We start from the raw sequence: 20093 nt of genomic DNA on the forward strand, positions 1-20093 counted from the left end.
CATAAAATTATATTTTTTAAGATATAATGAAATTTACAAAATTGGTTTAAGGAACCCATGAAATTTACCCATCATTTATTTTTTTCAATTTATAGTAAAATGTATGCACATAACCTATTTGCAAAAGAAAGCAACTCCGAAACAATCTCAACACTAAAATAGTCCAATCTTCTAGTTCTACTATATACTTCAACAGCTCTCATCCCCCTACAGATATCCCATTTCCTGAAAAATCAATCTTATCCATTTTTTACTCCAAGAACTTACCAAACAACATAACATTAAGACTATCCACATTACCAATACAAAATGAAACATAACTATCCACATCCAAACTCAAACACTCATTCCCTATCAAGACTTCCGAAGACAATGAGTGTAATAAGAATGTAAATAACTATCCACATCCAAGTTTCTCGAGAAACCAATGTAAATATATATATTTTTCTCAATTCCCCTTTAAAGACTTTCGAAGCACAGAGTGTAATAAAAAAGTTCTACTTAGAAAGAGATTACGAGCACTGCAGTCCATGAAGGAAAATCAGAGACAAATCAAACTGGATTTTCGCAGCAACCAAATAACGGAGAGAGAAATGAGACCAAAATTGGAAATATCAGCTTTGATCGCTACACACTAAACAAATTCACAACCACATAAGTCTGAAAGTCACATCTCATAGAAAGTGAAAGAAAAAAGAGTAATTTAAAAAAAAAATTAACCAAAATCAAAATTTTCTTAACAGCCAAGCACTCAACACAGCCAACCAAAATATAGACAAATCAATGGTAACACAAGGACAAAATGAGAACCGATTTTCATCTATACAAAGCCCAAAATGAGAATGACTAAAGGAGAGTGACAAAAAATTCATCAAATTTAAATCTGAAAGCAAAGAAATATTCTCGACAGCCAAACAACGAAAAGATCGCCGATGCAGAGCACCAAATTGCTTATCTCCATCGCATACTTACCTTGATCATGGCCTCGGGAGGAAAGAAAAGGAGAAGAGAGAAACAGAGAAGGAGAGAGGTATGAAGTGAGAAAATTTTCTCAAAAATCAGCGAGAGGGGCTGCTTTGATTTGGTGTTGCGAAATAAAAGTCACAAAATTTTCCAGAAACCGAAATCAAAACTTACAAAATTTGCCGATGAAGAGGGGTTACGATCGTTGGTGTTTCGTGGAAGGGGTCAACACCGAGAGAGAAGAAGACGCGGGACGAAAGGGAAGATGAATGCGATGAGATCTATAGTCGTTCTCCATATATGGGGAGGGATTTAAACCGTAAAATAGGGAATCCAATGGGAAGAAATTTTTCATCAAAACCCTAAATTTATCTTCAAATTATAAGGTATCCTATATGGAGAATCCATGAGATGCTCATGTTAGGTTATAAATTTTTTTAATAATAAATCACGTTAATTTATAAATTTTTAGGTATAAGATTTATGAGTAATTTTCATTTTCTAAATATAAAACTTCTTTATTTAAGCATAAGAAAGTTGCTGAAATTGTCATTACTGTATCTGTTTTCTCCTCTCCCCCCTCCTAGAGTTTATTTCCGGTTTCCTTTTACTTTTTTTGGTGATAGTGCCAAGAGGTTTTGATTTGCTGCTCGCCGGACATATCCGACCGCCATGTGCTCCTCCAAAAGGAATCATCAACCATTGATTTGCCGGATACTAGAAGAAGTTTGTCTAACTGAGTGGCGTGTGTGGCTCACGCTCGGCTTACAGTGCATGTGGACCTCACGTGCCGCCGCACTAGAAGAAGTTTCCTGCTGCCACGCGTGGCACCATTGGGGTCAGCAGCTTCGGATCTTTCAGATCCACGTGCTCGTTTTGTTCTCAGCATTGCGCGTGCCACCACCGTCAGTGGTTGTCCTTCGCCGGTGTATTGGATCATCTTTAGGTTGTTATTCTTCTATGTTCCTGTTTTTCCTAACTAGCAATCAAGACGATGTGATTGTGATAGTCTCTTACAGTTGGATCGGATCAACAAAATGCAACGCACCTCTCTCGACTATGGCTTTTAGTCGTAAGTTTATAGTCTGTTTATCAGGCTATATTAGAACCGCTTTAAAGCGGCATTACCTATGGGATTGGATTGGAGTCAAGTTTTTGACTTAATAACCCACTTTTTTATTTTTATTTTCGGTGTTACTTTTGTTGTGTTTGAGATGATTGTTAGAGACTCCAACTTCACTAAATCTTGTATTTTTGTAAGCGTTTAATTTATTTATACAATGCTTAACTTGGTGAGAAAAAAATAATAATAATAAGAAGGTTTATGAAACCTATTTTTATTTTGTACATTGCTTTATTTTCTTATAATAATGTATAAGACAAAATTATTCTTGGAGGAAATTTTTGTAACTCATAAAAAGTACATTTATTTTAATAAAGCAATATTTATTATTTTTATAAATAGATCGATTGAATTTTTTTTTTTTCTATCCGATTTAGAGGAAGGACAGTGCTACACCGTGGGTGTCCCAGAAAATTCATCGAGAAGTCATTTGGTTTTTTTCTTTTTTCAATATACATTTTTAATTCTCTTAAATATTTTTTTAAAAAAATTTACAATATTATTAAAAAAATATTTACTTAATTATTAAGTAAAAAAAAAATTGATTGTGCATAAAACATTTTCCTAGAAGAAAATCTGCCCTTTAATATCATTTCAATCCAGGGAAAAAGATGAACGTTTCAAAACTGTACGAACGTCAAAGACTCGAAATGACAAAACTGCTACGTTGTACAACGATCTAGCAGTGCACAACAAACGCGACTCGGAATTAATCCGGCTCATCCTGGTCAAGCACAACGGTCCAACCGGTTCGTAAACCGTCTCGAAGTTGAGCTATAGCACAGTGATTTAGGACGAACCGACGAAAGCATGTTTGCCATAACCGTCCTTCTTCGTCGATTCTGAGAGAAACGGAGAGAGAAGACGAAGATACGCAGAGATGAGCGGCCATGACTCCAAATACTTCTCCACCACTAAAAAGGGTGAAATCCCCGAGCTTAAAGAGGAGCTCAATTCCCAGTATAAGGTTCGTCCCTCCCTCCCTCTCTCTGGATATCTATATATGTATCTGTTTCAATGTACGTATGTGTAAGTTTTGTATGGAGCTATTACCTGCATTGATTTGGTTTTTCATTTTAATCATTTGACAATTTTTGGCCAATTGGTGAGAGGTTCTGGCAGATCTATCAGTTTTCGATATGATTTGTACTCGTTTTTCATCGGATTTGGCGTTTTGAAATCTTATCACGTTTTCTAGATTTTAGAGATAAAATTTATGTACTAGCTTTGGTCGTGACAAGCTTGATGCTCTGTTTGGTGGCTGAGAAATCGCTCGTAAAGGAAGGTAAATCTGAGTTTTTCTGATTGCCAATACGACAAAGCGAAAGGTTCCTTTAGTTGATTGCTTTCTATCTAATTGAGTCGGAGTGTCGTGTATAATTTGTGATGCGTGAGGTTCTGATATACATCTGTAACATTTCCAAGACTTTGCAAATATATTATACTTTTATCTATTTAAATGGGAGGATTTAATAACTAATGGCATATAAACTGCCTTTATATTGGGGGGGATTCAAAATTTAGAGGGCAACATGAAGAAATAGGCCATTGGTGATTGCAGCTAGAAGAATATTGTGTCCAGCTTGCTGAGCAGCTTAAGAGGTGGAAAGAAGAGAGGATTTTTATTGCTTTTTAGGCTTCAAGAATAAATGTCAAAGCTATCTTTACTCTCGACGAGTTCAAAATTTAAAGTGTCACTTGAAGGGGTAGACCATTGAATCTGGAGGAGAATTGTTTTGGCTGAACCGTTCCTAAGCAGCTTGGTTCTGGAAGTACAAGAGAATCATTTTGTAAGAAGACAGAATTACTATTATCAGAAAGCTAATTTCAGGATAGTTTTAAGGAGCTATTTTGAATGCGTTTTTAAGCCAATGGCTTTGGTGTGGTGGCTTCTGCACCTTTTTGGTGGTGCCATGCCCTGGGTTCAAATCCCCCTCCAACCAAATTGCCTAAAAAATAATGCATTTTTCAGCCAGACAAGTAAACTTTCTTGTGAATCCCCGTTGACGAAGGAAAGTGGACAGGATTGGTCTTGATATAATATGAGAACTGAGGCATTTTGTGTGTAATCGTATGCTGATTTTGATGTTTATTTTAATTTTTTTCATTTTATTCTAAGAATTTGTCTGTAACTGTTGCCAGCTTGCAGCAATTGGGTTCTAGTCATACGTAGGTGTGCTTGAGTTCTTTAAACTTTGTAGTATCTATGGAAGTTTATTGTCCCTTTGTTACGAGAAACGTAAAATTGTTGGGTGGCTGTAGATGACGTACCCTTTAGTAGAGTAGTTTTGATACCCCTGCAGTATTGGCTGCATAATATGTTGGTTTCAACTCCCCCCCCCTCCCCCCCCCCCCCCCCCCCCCCCTCTCTCTCAATTTATAATGGCAAGCTTACTTATAAAGAAAATCATAAATGGAAAGCTTATGTATTAATGTTATTCAAGTATTGTTTTTCTCTTTTGTACTTTATCAGAAATTATGCAACACATAATTGTTTCCGGTTTCCTTTTTGTTAATGTTATGCAGGATAAGAGAAAAGACGCTGTTAAGAAGATGATTGCTGCAATGACTGTTGGGAAGGATGTTTCATCTTTGTTCACTGATGTGGTGAATTGCATGCAAACCGAGAATTTGGAGCTGAAAAAGCTTGTTTATCTGTATCTTATTAATTATGCTAAAAGCCAACCTGACCTAGCAATACTTGCAGTAAATACATTTGTGAAGGTACGGATTATAATTGAATCTTCTATCTTGCACAGTCTAGATTAGTTCTTCTTCTTCTTTTAGTGTAATAATTGAATATGAATTTCAAAACGAGCGCCCACCCCCCTGCTGCACTGGAAACACACATAGATGCACAAAATTTTTAAGGGGTACCTCATAGGACAGCAAAACCGAACAGTTCACGAAGGAATTGATTATGTTTGTTTTAAAGAATGCCCTCCTTCATTGGGTTAAAAAATGCCCCTCAATCCTAGTTATGTGACATTTCAATTTCATATTATGTTGAACGATATTGCTGATCTCTTTTACTTTGAATGATTTTGAAACCTAATATGTTCGACTTACTATGATAATGTTTTTAAGCATTTCTAGTTAACTTCTACTTTTATGTGAATTTGTGCAGGATTCACAGGTCCCCAATCCTTTGATTCGAGCCTTGGCTGTGAGGACAATGGGATGCATACGTGTTGATAAAATCACAGAGTATTTGCGTGATCCACTCCAGAGATGTCTTAAGGTGATTTAAAGATGACATATTTGCCACATTTTCCTATTTCTGGGAACTGAGCATTAACTTTTGATGAGACCCAGTGTTCTGAGATCTTCTTTTTATTGTATTTTGATAGGATGATGATCCATATGTTCGGAAGACAGCAGCCATATGCGTTGCAAACTTTATGACATAAATGCTGAATTAGCCGAGGACAGAGGCTTCTTGGAATCTCTCAAGGATTTGATATATGACAATAATCCAATGGTTGTTGCAAATGCTGTGGCAGCTCTTGCAGAGATACAAGAGAATAGTAACAGACCCATTTTTGAGATCACTAGTCACAGTCTCTCAAAGCTACTTACTGCCTTAAATGAATGCACTGAGTACGTTTGCCTTTTACTTTTCATTGATAATTTGAAGAAATGTTTTTTTTTTTTTTTTTTTTTTATTGACAAAGTATAAGGTGGGACATTAATTTGATCAAATATATCAGTTAGTTTTTGTAATGCCATAATGGAAAGTCCAAATCACATGGCCTATACTCTAAAAGGACTAGCCAATGATACAATTGGAACTCCATTGGAACATTATAAAGAGCAAGAAAGTCTCATATGGGGTATCACAATTTTTAACTGCAGCAGATGTTAGTGTGTTTCTTTAATCTACTTCATCCTAGAACTAGGCTACAGAAAATAAATTTGATGATGTTTGTATGCAATATCTCATGTCAAAGCAGCTTTAAAGTTTCTTCTCTGCAAACTTTACAGATCCCGGTGTATTTGGGACATGGAGTATAGCATTGGTTATTATCCGTAGTCCATAGCTGATACTTCATATCTATCTTTGGTTTGGTGATATCCATGTTGTCAAAAGGCCTCTAGAACCTTGCCTTGCGACTTTTATAGATATCAATCTTCTTTTAGTTCTGGCGTTTTTTATTGTCATTTTTATACTGTAACAAATTCTGGTGTATTTGTCTCATATTGATTGAGATACGTACTTGTTCAGGTGTGAGATACGTACTTGTTCAGGTGGGGTGAAGTTTTTATCTTGGATGCTCTTTCCAGATACAAAGCAGCTGATGCTCGTGAAGCTGAAAATATAGTCAAGTGAGTCACACCACGGCTACAACATGCTAATTGTGCAGTTGTACTTTCAGCTGTTAAGGTGACATTATTTACATTGATTTGTGATTTCAACAGTTACCAATTTGTCAACTATGTTAACCATCCATTATCTTTTACCCTTTTTTTTTTTCAACCATGCAGATGGTCCTTTAGCAAATGGAACTTATCACCAGTACAGACGTGGTTCGAAATCTTTGTAAAAAGATGGCTCCTCCTCTTGTAACATTGCTTTATGCAGAACCCGATATACAATATGATGCATTGCAAAACATCAATCTTATAGTACAAAGACGGCCTACAATCCTTGCCCATGAAATTAAGGTTAATTTATAGACATATAAAGTATAGATGTACTTCGGGATGCATCCCATGGTTTAAGGAGGGCATTTTTATGGGTTGCTATTTTCATTTATAGGTGTTTTTCTGCAAGTACAATGATCCAATCTACGTGAAAATGGAGAAATTAGAAATCATGATAAAGCTAGCTTCTGACCGAAATATAGATAAGGTATGTTTCTTTTCTAAGAGTTATTGTTCGCTGTTAAAGTTTGCCTTATTATCAGGTTTCTCTTTGTAAGAGATTGTGATGCTCTCTTCGTTGACCTTTCTGTAGGTTCTGTTGGAATTCAAAGAGTATGCCACAGAAGTAGATGTGGATTTTGTCATAAAGGCTGTCCGTGCTATTGGTCGTTGTGCTATCAAGTTAGAAAGAGCTGCTGAGAGATGCATTAGTGTTTTGCTCGAACTGATCGAGATTAAAGTAAACTATGTGGTTCAAGAGGCAATTATAGTCATTAAAGATATCTTTAGAAGATACCCCAACGCGTAAGTTAACCTTTCTACTTTGGAAGGGTTGTGGGAGTGCTTTTAATAGCAGTCTAGTGGGTGATGGCATCTTCATTTCAATATTTTAAATATCTGTTATCCTATATAGATACGAGTCCATCATTGCGACACTCTGTGAGAGCTTGGACACTTTAGATGAGCCAGAAGCCAAGGTAGTGCTTCTTGTGCTATAAAAAATTGGTTATAGAAGCGTTAAGCTTTCTATTATAAGTTCTTATTAACGAACTAATATCCCTGCCACCCCAGCATCCCCCAAGGCATCAATGATCTGGATAATGGTGAATATGCGGAACGAATTGACAATGCTGACAAGCTTCTTGAAAGTTTTTTGGAAAGAGTTTTCCTGAAGAGCCTGCACAAGTCCAACTGCAATTGCTGACTGCAACAGTTAAACTTTTTCTTAAGAAGCCAACTGAAGGTCCACAACAGATGATTCAGGTTCACACTTAATGTCCTATAATCACTTTTTTTGCTTAATTATGTCCTACTGGCACTTGATTAGACTAATTGTGTCCTAGCTCTTTTTCTCCTTTTGCAGTCTTCAAATGGAGTTTTTAGATGTTCACAAACTCTTTTTTGCACATTGTCTGAGTTGACTTAGCATGTTCATATATCTTGGATATGGAATTGACCTGGATTACAATTACTTTTGTGGAAATTCCTGGTGGATCTTCTGTTGTAGAGAGTGCCTGAATTGAGCACATTGAACTTAGAGGAAGGAGGAGAAAACGAAATAAAAAAAATTAATAAATAAAAACTCTTCATTAGCTGTTTATTGTTAGTGTATATTCATCATCTGAGTTTGACATAAGAATTTGAAGCTAATTCAATAATCCATCATTTTGTTAGTTTTCTTATGTTTAGTTGTCATTCAGTGGTTCCATCATATATTCTGTGGTGGGAGAGACTGGCTTTTCTGGAATGTTTCCTGAATAAATTTGTTGAACCAAATGTTTAAAAAGTTCCATGATAAGTACATTGTTAACCATGTTGGAGCAAATATTATAATTACACTCTTTCTATATATGTAGAAATATAATAACAAAACTCTATTCTCAATATAATATTTTGAGCAAAAGTGGAGCTTATTAAGCAGTGTTTATTCTAAACTGCTAGCTTTTACATCAACTACATGTGCACACCATACGATCTTCAGACTTGTTTGAGGTGTTTTTTTAATGTCATGGTTACAGGTTCTTTTGAATAACGCCACTGTGGAGACAAACAACCCTGACCTGCGAGATTGTGCATACATATATTGGCGTCTCTTATCAACTGATCCTGAGGTGGGTTTGTGTCGAAATCAAACTTTAGCTTCTGTATTGGTTTGATGTCCACCACATTGTCCTTTTAGCACTTCTATGTATTGTCTTATTGAATAGATGAATGATTTGAGTTCATACGCCTTGGAAGTTTATATAAAATTGACTACTCAAATGTCATGTAACCATTCTGCCCACGTGTATTTTGGGGTCCTAAGAATCCAGCAATTTCAAAAAGGAAAGAGGATGATTGCACTAGGTCGTTTGACTGCATGCATACCCTTTTGGATTTTTACAACACAAGTATGACTGCATTCATAGACCATGTTAGGACCGTAGAATTGGCGTGTAGGTTAATGGACCTATGTTTTATCTCAGGCAGCTAAGGATGTTGTGTTAGCTGAGAAACCTCTGATCGGTGATGATTCAAACCTACTTGATTCAACTCTTTTGGATGAGCTTCTTGCCAACATTGCCACACTATCCTCGGTGTATCACAAGCCCCCAGAGACATTTGTTACCCGTGTGAAGACCACAGCCCAGAGAACTGAAGATGATGACTATCCTGAGGGAAGGGAAACAGGGTATTTTGAGTCACCTTCTCATGCAGCTGATGGTGCTGCATCACCTCCAACTAGTTCGAGTAATGTTTCCATATTCTACTGCAAGGGAACCAACCCCCACACCACCTGTGCCTGCTGCTCCAGTGCTAGATTTGCTAGGTGATCTGATAGACCCTGACAACAGTGTTATTGTTCCTGTTGATCAGCCCGTTTCTCTTACTGGGTAAGTATGATGTAGTGTGCAAACTGTCTTCATCGTGTGGACAGTTTTCTTTTCCGAACAGGAATAATATGTGGTGAAGGTGAATGTAAGAAAAATGATTTATAAACTTTTAAGTAGTACAGGAGACCTGTGAATGCTTAGGAATTACTGGATCTTTAAGTGAATGATCAGAAAGTTTTTCAACATATTTATAAAACTTGTTGACAAAGATTTTTTTTTATATGTAAAACTAAACTTGTTGACACAGAGTTTTTGGTAAACTTGTCTTGATTTGTCGCACTTTTTCAGAAGATTTTGATAATTTGGTATCTAAGATAGGAGTAACTTCAGTGTGCATGCTATAACTGGCTCTTAGTGGATTTTCTGGGCTTGATTGCAGCCCTCCATTGCCTGTTTTACTACCAGCATCAACTGGCCAAGGTTTACAAATCAGTGCACAGCTGACATGGCAGGATGGTCAAATCTTTTACAGTATATTGTTTGAAAATGGCTCACAAGTTCTACTTGATGGGTTCATGATTCAATTCAACAAGAACACATTTGGTCTTGCAGCTGCTGGACCTTTGGAGGTAGTTAGTTCATTCTTTTTTTCTGTTAGTGGTTACTAACACGTGGTTGGGTCGGTGGGAGGGAGCCTTGGATAGTTGGATGTCTCTATCCTACTCGTTTTGATGCTTCAATAGTTATTGGGTGCTCAATTGATACGTCTCTATGTACTAGGTTCCACCATTGCAACCTGGGACATCGGCTAGGACTCTTCTGCCCATGGTTATATTCCAGAATATGTCTCAAGGTCCACCAAGTTCACTTTTGCAGGTTGCTGTGAAAAACAATCAACAGCCAGTGTGGTACTTCAGTGATAAAATCTCATTGCATGTGTTTTTCACTGAGGATGGGAAAATGGAGTGCGGAAGCTTCCTTGAGGTAAAAATATATTGCATTATCTTCCTTTTGGAGTGACATGTTGGGTTTCGGTTTCACTCCTGTTATAAAAATAAAATAAAAAAGTGAGAGAGAGTGTGTGCTAAAACTTCACCTCACTTCTGCTTTACTTTTTTATACTATTAATTAATTATTAATTATTTTAGGATGTTATGCAGTCACAGAGTCTGTTTACTCATCAAAACAGTTATAGTGCCCATTTAATATAGGATGGGAGAATGGACCTGTTTTAATCGGAGACATTAAAATATCAAAATGACCTCATTTTTACAAAAAATAGAGTAGGAATGATAGAAAATCACTCAACGGTCACTGCACTCTCTGCCAGTTGCTGCAGCGATTCTTTACTCACATACCATGAGACGTGTTGCGATATTCCATCAGGGGAACCAACCCTAAGGAACCAAACTCCCTCCAAACCTCGTTCCTAAATATGAGTGTCAAAGTAGCCCTTGACTGATGAAACTTGTTGATTCGGAGAATGTACTTAAAAGTCTTGATTGCGGCAATTGTGATCTGATACTCCTCTCAATCACAGACATGGAGATCCCTTCCTGATTCAAATGAGATTTCCAAGGACTTCCCTGGCATCGTGGTGAACAGCATGGGAGCGACTTTAGACCGGCTGGCTCAATCAAACATCTTCTTTATTGCCAAGCAAAAACATGCAAACCAGGATCTATTCTACTTCTCTGCTAAAATCTCTCGAGGGGTACCATTTTTTATCAAACTCACTACTATCACTGGAACCCTTGGGGTCAAGTGTGCAATCAAGACTCCGGGCCCTGAAATGGCACCTTTCTTCTCTGAAGCCATTGAAACCCTCCTCAAGGGTTGAATCTGAGTTATGTTTTACTTTGCATAATTAATGTCAAAATTTTTAGCTGTCGTGCTACTTGCATTGTCTTTAATTTGTTCAGACTCTTGAGATTTTGACTCTTGAGATTTTGTCTCATAAGTTCTCTGCTCTGGTGAGGGCTCAGTTTTGTGGCATTTTTCTTCATCTTATTCACAACGTAACATTTTGAGTTCAGTAATCTCTTAACGATTTTGTCTACCATGGTTTTTAGTATTTTTTATTCTTGCACCTCTGACTGCTGCTTATTTATTGACCTGCCTCCCTCAACACCCCCCCCCCCCCCCCCCCCCCCCCCCTTTCTCTCTCTCTCAACACAACTTAACATTATTTGCTTTGATGCCCTCCTGCAAATCGCTTTTTCTTTGGTATGGTATTTATACAATAGGTTACAAGATTAAAGCTGTAGTAACTTTTTTTTCGGTTTTAAATTAGGAGCAATAATAACCATAGAGGCCATCCCCAACACCCACCACCCGTATTGGCCACCTTAAATCATTTTTGTGTTTTTAGCTAAGCAATAAATTTGGAGTGTTGTGGGAGCTCTTGACAGTCAACCCAGAATTCTTGGCAGTCATATAATAAAATATTTAAAGCTTTTTATGATTGAGGGGGAGGTCTGATGATGCAAGGCAGTCACATTCTTCCAAGAAAGACCAACGCAAATCTGACAAGAATTGTGAAAGTTTCTATGATGTGAATGGAGAATTTATATAAATGGAAAGGTAAACAGGCAAAGAAGCCCACACCAAGGAGTTGTTTGGATTCAAAGATGAGTTGTGAATAGTAATAAGATTTGTGAGTTAAAGTTGATAAATAGTAATTAATAGTAATGAATAATAGTGAGATGAGTTGTGAATCAAAACCGGACCATTCCATGGGCTTAAAGTTTTTTGCTTTGATGGAAAAGATATCGGTGCTCTGATGAAAAGGTAAACAGGCAAAGAAGCCAATGCTGTTCGATGATGTGAATGGAGAATTTATATAAATGGAAACTATTTGTTCGTGGGAGAACCTCTACTGACACTGGCAATATGTGTGGCTGCAAGCATTAATGCTAGAAACTCACGAAAGTTGCTGCTCATGATAACATGCGAGGTGTGTATTTGAAAAAAATTAATTAAATATTAGATTTACACGAAAAACTTAATTTTTTAATAATAGATTTTATTTTTTTAAAGAAAGTGTGTGGACTTCACACACTCTAAAACTGTATTTAGTATTATTGTTTTAAAATCTGGATGGGAAGAATATTAGCTATTTAATAATCCTAAAAACTGACAATATTTATGAGATAATAATGTAATTATTACATTTTCCTACAACAAAAAATGTAAAAATGATATGAAGAAAATTTGTTATTCTATTATTAAATTAGTGTATAGAAGATATCATTTACATCATTTAGATAATAAAATTTAATTTATAAGATTCAATTTTAAATTTTACTTTTAAAATTAAATTATATCACATAAACTTGTCTCCATGTATATAGAGATTTTAAAATAATAGTACTTGAATAAAAGAGCCCAAGCCCAACAAATACCGGGCCAATAGATTTCAGTTTGCACGTGGGAAGCTCCATTACGATTTCTCACACACGTGGTTCCGCACTGCACTCTTCGACGATTCGCTTTATGCAAAAGCTTTTCAGTATCTGCAAGCAGATCAGGGGTTCGCTTACTATATTAGGCACCCGAGCTGACTCCGCGAATCTTCCGCCAAGGTAAAGCTACGATGGCTCGCGTTTTTCAATATTTCCCTCTTCTGGCAAAAGCTAGGGCTTCGAGTTAGGTTTTTGTTTGATTTATTTTGATGTGACTTTGTTTAAACCTCGGTGGCAAGAAAAGTTTAGATATTTGTATGTAGAGATTTTATTGGGTGTATGAGTTTGAGTTTCTATTAGGTCAGGTATGAATCCTATCTGCTTGGTTGCTGAGAAAATGCAAGATATATATGTATAACAGCGAGAAATTTAGAACTGTAAATTTGGAAATATCGGGAATCTTAGAACTATATGGATGAGTTATCTTGCGCTTGTGCCTGCGCGTGTCTCTTGTGTCTCATAATTTATGTGTGGGTGAGTTCTCTGAAAGTAAAAGTTTTAATGCCGCTGAAACTTGTAGCTGACTACATACACACTTTATACATATACATGGCATGCCACGATGGGTCATAGTTCAAATTCAGTGAAATTGAAGGGTGTCTGATATCTTCTTGTTTTTGTGTACTGGTAGATGTCATACTCAAGGGAAGCAAGGTGAGTTTCCTTTCATTGATTTTGTCCATAAATTTGTATTTATGAGTCGCACACGACTATTTATTGTTTATGCTTCTAGGTCTGCCTCGCCACCGGACTCTATTTCACCTGTCAGACGTCGTCGATCAAGGTCAAGATCAATTTCAAGGTCAAGGAGAAGTCGGTCCAGGTATGCAGTTGTTCTCAACCATTAATTAGGGTATGTTGAAACAGATGCATCTTTACCTAAATTTGTTTCTGTTTTATGCTATGCCATAATATGTGTGTACTTTTACTTATAAAATAATAATAATAATAATGTGTGTTGATCTGAAGATGCTTCCCTTCTTAATAATATTAAGTTTATATGATAAGTCAATTGTTTTTGCTCCAGGAGTCGTGACTCTGGAGATGTAGCCAATCCTGGGAATAACTTATATGTAACAGGATTGTCCACAAGGGTTACTACCAGTGATGTTGAAAAGTATTTTGGCAGGGAAGGAAAGGTATGATTCTTGTTATATAATTCTTTTATTCAGTGTAACATGCATAATTTCCCCTTATATAGACATGGTTTGATTATTTAAATTTACATTGAGTCCCGAATGTTCATTAAAAATGACCTGGATCCAACTTGATTGCCGTGGCTATGGCTTGGGGTTTCTGCCATTTTGTAATTGAAGTTGAAGTCGAGAGATGTTTGTATGTGAAACAAACAGTTAAAATGCTCATAGAAAATAATACCGCCTCTTATTTCCAATAACCTTGTTTCGTCAAATGCCACTTTATTACAATTAAGAAACTTATGTAACTTTTTTTTGTTAGTGAAGTCAATAAAGGGCTTTACATAATTTCATACTAAAAATCACTATGTAATTTGGATGTGGTATTTTGACGCTAAAAATAATAATCAGAAAGCTACTTTTTCATGTTTAAAAGCTCTATTACTTACTAAGGTCTATTACTTAAATATTTAATGAAAATTGCTATTGACTTCTAGGTTTTTTTGGGTTGAAATAACCCGTGTTGTTCATATGAAGGGTTGTTTAATCTCAAATGGGTCTCAAGTGGAGTTTATTTGGGTTCCTGTTGTTTTTTTTATAGGTAAAGGGTTCCTGTAATTTTTAGTTAATGGAATTCACTTGAGAGTCCCGATTATAAAGATTTTGAAAACTTTAGAGTGGATATTGATACTATAGAAACTTTTATGATTTAATCTGAAACAAAGTTCAAACTCAAGGGTTCATTGTGTAATATAATTTACAGGGATTAAAAGGCTTCAGTATTTAAGTTGATAACTCTTGAGTCACGAAGAAATCAATTATCTTTCGGCACACTGTCTTTGAGAACAGTTGCTAAACTTTGCATACTAATTTTGATTTCAGGTTTTGGAGTGCCATCTGGTTACAGATCCTCGCACTAGAGAATCCCGTGGATTTGGGTTTATCACTATGGAAACAAATGAAGATGCAGAACACTGTATCAAGTATTTGAATCGTTCGGTCTTTGAAGGTCGATTGATAACTGTGGAAAAGGTATTAGTTTCCATCAAAGGTTCTAAATCATTACCATGTAGTGAGAACCAATCACAATTTTCTTTATTACATTCTCTTTCTTCAAAAAGGTTGCCTGATAAGTTGTGGCAGCAGGTCTGGTCTGTATATCTCCATCGAATTCACAATCTATGCTCTTAACAGTTGAACCTTTTCCTTCGACATGAGTTCTGCATCGACATTCAAAACTGATCGAATCAAATTCAACTATTTTGCAGGGGGTTGTATGCCCGTCTTTCCTTCCTTCATTAGTACAGTATCTGACCTGGTTCTTTATCTATTTAATTTTTAATTTTTAATTTTCTGGGTTGCCCTAGATACATCATGAACTAGTTCAAGTGCACCAGACTGTTAGCCTGGTGCACAATCTATGCTCTTAACAGTTGATGATGTATCAAATTCAACTATTTTGCAGGGGGTTGTATGCCCAAAAGACTTCATTAGTACAGTATCTGACCTGGTTCTTTATCTATTTCATTTTTAATTTTCTGGGATGCGCTAGATACATCATCAACTAGTTAAAGTGCAGCAGACTGTTAGGCTTGTCCTGCTTAATTCCTTTGAGGTGGATGTCCTATCTTATTTATAACATCTGCCTTCGGTACATGACAGACCGCATCCCCAATGATAAGGGTAGCTGGTGTCACTCAAAAAATATGAGTATTAGAATATTCCTTGAATTCCCCCTATGTTTTTGTGGATTAGTATCGTGATTGTTTTAGAGGGAATCCTCATCTTCTTGAGATATGTATTAATTTTCCAAACAGGTGTTTTTGGAAAGCACTGCAATTTTTTCAGTACACTGTTGGATTGTTTATCTGCCATGACATTATTTTGCTATTTGTGAACTTAATGCAGGCAAAAAGGAAACGTGGCAGAACACCAACACCGGGAAGGTATCAAGGTTTAAGAGACAATAGACGAGGTACATTCTGGAATAACTCTTACGGTAACCTGGGGAAATTTGTTTATTGTGTTATGTTGCGCTATAACTGGTTGTGACCTGATCTTGCATACTTCACTGTACTTTCTGAGGAAAAAACTAGCCTCTGGAATAAATGTGCATCAAATAATTAATAAGTTTTATTTGGGGCTTCCATTTGATCCTTTATTCTTTAAGCAAAACACTCTAGGAGTTTTTCTGATTCATCAGCCTTTTGTGCTTTGCTATCTAGGCTGATACCCTATAACTTGGGGGAGCACATAATCGAGCTTGACGTAGGCCCATATTAAAACTAGAGGATCATTTTAACAGAAAGGATCTCCACTGCATAATTGTAAACTGTGACTAAAGGTGACCTTCATGGACTAATTGGGAGCCAAAAATGTGCAGGGTATGGTCGTAGAAGGTCTCGAAGCTTTTCACCTCGCCGGTGGCAAGACAAAGATTCCTATTCAAAGAACCGGCGAGGAAGATCACGCTCTCCATATAGTAGGACGGATGATTATGACTCGCACAGGAGGCACAGGGAACGCTCCTGGTCGGCTGGACCTAGTGGCTACACTAGATAGAGCAAAATTATTGAATAATAGCGAGTCTCTCTATCACCCCCTGCATTTACTTGTTCGTAAACCGGACGTGGGCTTTCCCTGTGAAGCGTGGGATTTGAGTGTCTTTCGTAAAACAACTCTCTCTCTCTCTCTCGCTCTTTATGGAATGTTTGTATTGTGTTGTAAACATTTTACGCTACCAGACTATCATTCACGCTGGCTTTGTAAGAGTTTCCTTGTGGTTTTCAGTCAGTATTTGTCTTGGGAACAGCATCGATTTTCGCAGCTCGCGTTGAGCTATTTTGCTGATGCACATGGACAAAATAACCAGCACTACAAGACTAAGCTAACCAGTAATGAGGTTGCAACTGTAGGAGTCTGATAATTTATATGAGACTCAACTGTGATTACAGTCCACCCGCCCCTTTCCCGTTGCTCTCTCCTCTTTATTTACGCCTGTTATACAGATGAGATAAAAATTTATAAATAGTAGTGAGATAATTTATGATTAGTAATAAAATAATTTGAGTTAAAATATTTTATATAATTATGAGAAATGAGAGAAAAATTAAATAAAAATATTATTATAATATAAAATTTTAATATTACTTTTAGAGTAATGTTACTTGCCATGATGAAATGGGTAAGTATCATGCAATAATTTTAAAAAAGTGAGATCTACAATAAAAAAATTAGTTTTTTTAAGTGGATTCTGTATTTATTTTTTTAAAGAGATTTTGTGATGCTTACGCGTTCTACGATTATAAATATTAATTTTTTTATTTCTATTTTGGAATTTGAAAATTTTGCATTTTTTTTATATTTTGTTTAAAAGTGTGAGAGAAAGTCGTAATGATTCGACAATGATTAGATGAAAAAAATTGAAAAGTTGAAATTGAAAAATATGTATTTGAATGATGTTTAGATGTTGAGATGAGATGAGATAAATAGGATGAGACTATAATTGAAATCAAATAGAGCTGGGATGTTGGGAGAAATTTTTCATTATCTTATCTCATCTCAAAATAATAATTAAAAATTTTCAAACTTTTAAATAAAAAATAAAAAATAATTCAAAATCTTCAAATTATAAAACAAAAATAATATTATAACAATATTTTAATTTAATTTTTTTCTCATTTTTTAAACTTTAATAAATAATTAATTTAAACTATTTTATTATTATTTATAAATTATTTTATTACTATTTATAAAATTTTCATGTCATGTCTTTCGATTGATACGAAACATCCTTACTTTTTTCTTCTTTCTTTTTTCCTTTGTTTCTCCCTAATTGGCCATTCTCTATCGGATAATGATAGAAACTTACTATCTTTTACCATTTATTATTCCATAACGTATTTAAAATTTAAACAGTGGTAGCCGGTAGGATAGTATAGTAAAACTATCATTATCGAATCAACTGACATGTGCAAGCCTGCAACCCTCCCCTTCACGAGACCCTTTACTAACTCCATCTTTGCTGTTGTCATGTACGTGCGTGCATGCAGCCCTCACACGTCACCTCACTTGGTGGTCTATCAGTTGAATATCTAACTTCGCGACACTGAGAGCATTAATATTAAATTCATTAAAAAATTTAGCTAAATATAAAATATTATAAATTTTATTAAAAAAATAATATTAAAAAGAAATTATTATAATAATATACACTTTACACTTACTACATAACTACTTCTAATTCTTTATTTTTTTTAGACTTAAAAAATGTGTAATCTATATAATACCATATCATGTGTACAAAATAATTACTCCCAACAGTAACTTCTATCTATATTTATTCTTATCAAAATAGAGCTGCATTGGATTAGATAAATAGATAAGTGTGAAGTTTTGAGCTACACCAAATGGATGAATTTATTCAAATTTGAAATACTACTATTTACTCATCAAATCTATTTTTTATTTACTTTTAATTTTCAAATGTCTTTTTTATTCACTTTTAATCTTTAACCATCTTGTAATAATAATGTAAGAATCAAATTAAATTATTAATTAATATATAATTAGTATAATTGTAAAATATAAAAAAAAATAAAAATATTTTTTTTAATAAATAATATTATATTATTATTTTAATGAATTCAATAACTAATTCAACGTGAAATTATGGTTAAGGGGTTTTAAATTTATAAAAATTATGTACTTTTTATCAAATTTTAAAAATAATTTTGATAAAGTGAATATCATTGCCATGAGTCTTTTACTTTTCTACGAATCCCGACAAACATTCAACAAACAAAGTGTTAAGTATGCAATTCACATTGGATTTCAGCTTCAGAATCGATTCGCAAAGTCTCTGCTCTACACAATAATTTCACATCCAGTTGGACTGCTCGGGTGATATTCCCTGCGATTAGAAGTAGCCCGAACTCTTGTATTTATTTATTGATTTTGGTCTGGAAGTGGCCATGCATGGGATCTAAAGTTATTCCTGGGGAAGGAAACATTAGCTTTTAATGAGAGGCATGGAGTCATGTCGAGCCCATATCCTGGACCGTCCTACACCATGCCCATAATGGTGCACTCTGTTTTCCCAAATTTGCTCTATTCCTTCCAGAGAGTTAGAAATGCACTCCTAGTTCTACTCTTTCAAGGGCTTGACTTATGAATGCATCCTTGTTGATACTAATTGATTTGGTCCTTTAAATTTGTTTCCCAAAACAGTATAAAAAAGATTAACTGATCATTACCCTTGGGTTCTATCTCAGGTTCGAAGTAAACAGATTACTAGCAAGTGCAAAACAACCACACCATCAAGGACGTTGGTGTTTTTGTAGTCTTTCAAACCCATTTTGATATTTAGAATATCTTAGTATATATGTAAATAATAATTAAATAGTTTGAGTTAACATATTTTATTAAATTTTGAGAAATGAACGAGAAAAAATTGAATAAAAATATTATAAAGTTAAAAAATTGTTTGAATATAGTTTGTTAATATTCTTGTGTTTTGAAATTTGAAAAGTTAATATTATTTTTTATGTTTTGTTTGGAAGTTTAGAAAAATTATAATGATTAGGTAATGAATATTAAAAGTATTTTATATTTAAATAATGTTTGTAAAGAAAATATATGAGAATAATTGAGAACAGTTGTGTTGCTAAACAAAGCCTCAGTTACGTTTGGATGTTGAGAGGTAATTTTGTTAGGAATTTGGACCTACCAAATTCACTCCTAGGATCCACTTTTTGGTGAAATATGAAAAAATCCAGAGAAATAATAACAACACAAGAATTTACGTGGAAACTCCTAAAAAACAGGAGAAAAACCACAAGACCCAGAGAAGAAAATACACTATGTGAAAAATTATTACAATCACACAATTTTTCACCTCACCTCAAATGACACCCACAAAGTTTTCCCACTAGTAAAACTTTAACTCTCACATCTTTCCTTTTTACAAGAAAAGGCTAATAGAGGACTTTTCTTAGAGTCACAAGTTACTAATTAAGCTTATGACTTGGTGTAATTAACTAGGAGGCTAAACCTCATTTTTATAGGCCATGGGGCCTCCTCCTTATTTTTCTTCTACCGATGTGAGACTCCAAAGGAGCATAAACTCAACAATCTCCACCTTGCGACTTTGGCTGGTCCCACAGCCATGCTCCACTGCAATGAAGATCTTCATAACTTCTGCTATCATGCTCCACCATAAAAGCATACC

At 35.3% G+C, this 20093-nt stretch overlaps 1 protein-coding gene and 1 pseudogene across 8 annotated transcripts; both read left to right on the forward strand.

Annotated features, from left to right (window-relative positions):
- Positions 1 to 2966: 2966 nt before the first annotated feature.
- On the forward strand, positions 2967 to 11104 carry LOC121235298 (annotated as a pseudogene).
- Positions 11105 to 12684: 1580 nt separating this feature from the next.
- Positions 12685 to 16639, forward strand: LOC121235135 (serine/arginine-rich splicing factor SR45a-like). Of its 8 annotated transcripts, none has more exons than XM_041131395.1 (8): positions 12710 to 12848; positions 13360 to 13382; positions 13462 to 13551; positions 13756 to 13867; positions 14747 to 14896; positions 15133 to 15165; positions 15773 to 15839; positions 16248 to 16639. In XM_041131395.1, exons 2-8 carry the CDS (start codon positions 13360 to 13362, stop codon positions 16424 to 16426), a joined length of 654 nt encoding a protein of 217 aa, XP_040987329.1. In that variant the 5' UTR covers positions 12710 to 12848; the 3' UTR covers positions 16427 to 16639. The 8 variants fall into 8 exon arrangements, with proteins under 8 accessions (XP_040987333.1, XP_040987334.1, XP_040987325.1 ...); XM_041131396.1 differs by having other exon boundaries at positions 12736 to 12848; positions 13282 to 13382; XM_041131399.1 differs by lacking the exons at positions 13360 to 13382; positions 16248 to 16639 and adding an exon at positions 16090 to 16216 and having other exon boundaries at positions 12685 to 12848.
- The last annotated feature ends 3454 nt before the right edge of the window (positions 16640 to 20093 follow it).

This window comes from Juglans microcarpa x Juglans regia, chromosome 6D, assembly GCF_004785595.1.
Source record: "Juglans microcarpa x Juglans regia isolate MS1-56 chromosome 6D, Jm3101_v1.0, whole genome shotgun sequence".
NCBI classification, from domain to species: Eukaryota; Viridiplantae; Streptophyta; class Magnoliopsida; order Fagales; family Juglandaceae; genus Juglans; species Juglans microcarpa x Juglans regia.